We start from the raw sequence: 3,832 nt of genomic DNA on the forward strand, positions 1-3,832 counted from the left end.
AACACACTCCGAAAAGCCGTGCGCCCCCCCTCCCCAGCCCCAAACCAGAGCTGCTTATCCCTGCAACCCTCCCCACAAAAAATAAACCAAAACTTTTTTTTTTGCAGCTTTTTTTTGTTTGTTTCCTTTTATTTATTTTTTTTTTCAAAAGTTTTGGGTTTTTTTGGTCTGCAGGTTGCGGATCAGCTGGGCAGCCTTTCCTCCCTCCCCGTTTGCCTCCCTTCTGGACACCTCCCGTGGCTGCTTCCATGGCCCCCGCACCCTCAGCCCCAGGACGGCACAGCCAAGCTTGTGCAGAGCCCTCGAGGATGGACGGAGGACATGAGACCGGGAAATATTCATTTTTTTTTTAGGGAAAAAAATCGAAATTAAAAAAAAGATTTTTTTTTTTAACGTTCTGTTTCATGTTAGACTCTAGATAAATGCCAACCCAACAGCATCAACTAAAAATAATCGTGGTCACTGGAACGGACCGAGTATTTACATCATTCCCGCCGCTCCCCGCGGCAAGAGGCTGTACAGGAGTGGCGAGCCGGGGCTTCCACACCCGCAGGGGCTGAGGGTCCCCGCACAAGCTGGGGGGGCACTGGCAGGGCAGGAGCCAGCCTGCGCCTCTGCCCGGGGGGGCAGCAGGGGACACGCTTGGCTTTTTAATTTTCTTTTCTTTTTTTTTAAACTCCTCTTCTGTTGCGTTTAAAAAAATAATAATTATAATAAACCTGGTGGAGTGGTGCAGGAAGCAAATAAATATCAGTCAGTAGAGATGGGGGTGGCAGGACCTCCCCAGGACATCGCCACTGCTAACGAAGAGGGAGGAGGAGGAGGAAGAGCCCAGAGTCCTGCCCAGGAGGCGGTGGGGAGTCCCCGGGTGAGGATCAGTGGCAGCTTGGGGGGATGGTGACCGGTGCCTCACAAGACCTGGAAGCGCCAGGACGCCTGGTCCTTGTAGTCAAGGCAGTCGGGGGAGTTGAAGTTGAGCTTCCAGGAGGCAGCAGCGGCAGCGGCGGGCTCCTTGTAGTCCAGGCAGTCGGAGGAGTTGAAGGGCAGCCCTGTGCCGCCGTAGCCTTGGTGGTGGTGGTGGTGGTGGTGATGGTGGTGGTGGCCCGAGCTCTGGCTCAGCGGGTGGTGGTGGTGGTGGCCCGGCACCGAGGAGGGCCCCATGGGGCTGAGCTGGTGGGGATGGTGGTGGGAGTGCATGGGCGCCAGGTAGGAGCTGCAATCCACGCCCCCGAAGTAGGACGAGGAGGGAGGCGCGGGGTAGCCCTGGCCGTACCCCCCTCCCTGGCTGTAGGACACGGGGTAGGAGGCGGAGGCGGCCGAGGCGGCGGGGCCGGCCCGCTGCATGCAGGAGGCGGCGGCGGGCGGCAGCGGCTCGGGCACCGTCACCCCCGCGGGCGCCGCGCCGGGAGAGATGGAAGCCGGGCTCCAGATGGAAGACGCCGGGGTGCTGAGAGAGGCCGGGGCGCCCACCGGGGCTGAGGAGGCCGAGCTGGAGGAGGAAGACGAGGCGGAGCTGGAGGCCGCTGCCGGCGGCGTGAACTGCCCGCTGCTCTCCGAACCCGAGCTCTCCCGAGCGGGCGAGGATTTCTTCTTGGCCGGACGGCTCTTGGCCCCGCCGCCGCTCTGCTGCTGCTGCCGGCACTTGGCCCGGCGGTTCTTGAACCAGACCTGCCGGGAGAAAACGGGGAGCAAGGAGCGTGGTGGGGTGAGCAGGGGCCCAGACAGCCCCAGAAGGGGCTCTTCAGCCTGCGGGCACCCAACCACCCTCACCCTGGCTCCAGTTCTCCCTGTACCCACTAACACTGCGCACCCCTCACACCCCCAGATATAATCCCGCCCCTGCCCGGCTACCCGGCCACCCCACAGCCTGCCAAAAGCAAGGATAGCCAGGGTCAAAGGCTGGGGTGTCCCAGCTCGTGCACATCCCTGGCACAGTGACAAAATATGGATTTGGAGGACAGATCCTGTGTTGGGTGCTGCCCGCATATCCCACCCTCCTGGGTATCCATTGAGCAGTGCCCAAAGGGAATACCTCTGGGAAGCACCCAGGTGGTAGGGCTGCTATACACTGGAGCAGGTGAAGGGTGACAGAAAAATATTAATAAAAATAAAATTAATACAAGAGAATTTAAAAAATAAAGGTAAATGCTCCCTCTTTGGCTGAATGTCCCCACAGTGGGACAGACAAGCAGATGGGAGCCCACACGCATCCCTGTCCCAAGGAAAGAGGGATGAGTGTGGATGGAGCAGCCGGTCTGAGCAGCGCCAGCTGAGCTGGGGTGGTCCTGCATCCCCCATCCCACAGCGGTGCAGGATTCCCCCACGCAGGTCCGGTACCTGGACTCGGGATTCGGGCAGGTTGATCTTCAGGGCGACCTCTTCCCGCATGAAGATGTCAGGGTAGCGGGTCTTGGCAAAGAGCGCCTCCAGCACGTCCAGCTGCGAGCGGGTGAAGGTGGTGCGCTCCCGCCGCTGCTTCCGCGGGGTGGCTGCGGGACGAGCACCACCAGGCCGGTCACGCTGGGCCCCCACGCACCTCCCGCACGCCCCAGAGCCCCGGTGTCCCCGGGACAGGGCCTGAGGCGCGCCCCAAGGAGCGGCAGTGTCCCCGCACACCCAGGGCTGCCGGACCCCGTCCCGCTGCGGGCAGGGCGAGGGGCACAGGGCTGGGGAAGGGTCGAGCCTGGCTCCAGCGGGAGCTACGGGGAGATTTCGTTGTGTAGAAATTAATTACTTTTTTTGGTTGTTGTTCAATTCCAAAGTTCTTTATCCTTAAAAATCCCTGGGAAAACGAAGACACCCCGGGAGCTGCGGGGAAATTCAGCTAGACCCCAATGTCCCCAGGCAGGGGTGCAGGCAAACAACCAGCCCACCACCCACCCTAAGCCGTACGGCCCCACCAGCTCCTCCAAACCCGCACGGATGGAAGTTTCCCCTCCGCTGGCTGAAGGGTGGGGGACTGGGGGGGCCGCGGTGCGCGGCACTCACCCGGATACCCCACGGAGGGATGCAGCAGGTCCATGGCGGGGCCCGTCAGCCCCAGCCCATTCATGCCGTAAGGGGGCTGTTTGAGGTAAGACATCATGCTAGAAGCCGGGCAGTTTTCCTCCAAAGTCCGGCAGAAAAAAAAAAAAAAAAATCAAAATCAAATCGAATGTATGGGGTGGGGAAGGGGGAAATGAAAGGGAAAAAAACTGACAAAAAGAGCCCCCGAAAAAATCCCCAAATAAGAGGCAAAAAAAAAAAAAAAAAAAAAAAAATTAAAGCCAACGACAATTTGAAAACGGAGCACAAAGTCGGCGTGAAAGGAGTTTTTTTCGTTGAGTCCTGCCGTCACCGCCACGAGGTCCTCGAGAGATAGCAGGTGAAGTGAGAGAAAAATAAAAACGAAGGAAAAAAAAAAAAATCGAAACAACAACGAGGATCGAGAGACAGGCGGATTTCTTCCCCGCGCAGAGGCGAGGCCGGAGCGCCTGGGGAGAGAGCGGAGAGGAGCGGGTGAGGCTTCGGCCGCCCGAGCGCTGCCCGGGGCTCCCGCGGGGCTGCGCCCACCCGGCGCGGGGGCTCCGCGCGGGCGGCTTCCGATTGTTAATTTTATTATTATTTTATTTTAAACGAAGACGAGTCGCGCACAAGTGCCGAGAGGCAACAGTGCCCGGCGATCGGGAGAGATAAAGCAATTATTTAAAAAGATAATTGGATTAGGAATCAAAAGGAGGTATCAGAGGAGGGAAGTATAATTAATTTAAAAGCGAGCAGACGGGGACGTTTTAATTAGAAATGGATAAGAGTTAAAAAGGGGAAAAGGAAAAAAGAGCGCGCCGGCAGCCGA

At 58.5% G+C, this 3,832-nt stretch overlaps 1 protein-coding gene across 2 annotated transcripts; it reads right to left on the reverse strand.

Moving 5' to 3' along the window:
- Positions 1 to 909: 909 nt before the first annotated feature.
- On the reverse strand, positions 910 to 3,085 carry OTX1 (orthodenticle homeobox 1). 2 transcript variants are annotated; one of them, XM_041477184.1, is made up of 3 exons: positions 2,989 to 3,085; positions 2,338 to 2,489; positions 910 to 1,668 (listed from the first exon to the last, which is right to left on the reverse strand). In XM_041477184.1, the coding sequence occupies exons 1-3, from the start codon at positions 3,083 to 3,085 to the stop codon at positions 910 to 912; spliced, it is 1,008 nt and encodes a 335-aa protein (XP_041333118.1). The 2 variants fall into 2 exon arrangements, with proteins under 2 accessions (XP_041333118.1, XP_041333117.1); XM_041477183.1 differs by having other exon boundaries at positions 2,338 to 2,536; positions 2,985 to 3,085.
- Between the last annotated feature and the right edge of the window lie 747 nt (positions 3,086 to 3,832).

This window comes from Pyrgilauda ruficollis, unplaced genomic scaffold, assembly GCF_017590135.1.
Source record: "Pyrgilauda ruficollis isolate IOZ18807 unplaced genomic scaffold, ASM1759013v1 scaffold4, whole genome shotgun sequence".
Taxonomy (NCBI): Eukaryota; Metazoa; Chordata; class Aves; order Passeriformes; family Passeridae; genus Pyrgilauda; species Pyrgilauda ruficollis.

Coding starts and splice junctions, on each gene's coding strand:
- OTX1 (XM_041477183.1), bottom strand. CDS start 3,085: ATGATGTCTTACCTCAAACAGCCCCCTTACGGCATGAATGGGCTGGGG. Junction 2,537..2,984: donor TCCGTGGGGTATCCGGGTGA/GTGCCGCGCACC, acceptor GGCGTGCGGGAG/GTGCGTGGGGGCCCAGCGTG. Junction 1,669..2,337: donor TGCCCGAATCCCGAGTCCAG/GTACCGGACCTG, acceptor TTCTCCCGGCAG/GTCTGGTTCAAGAACCGCCG.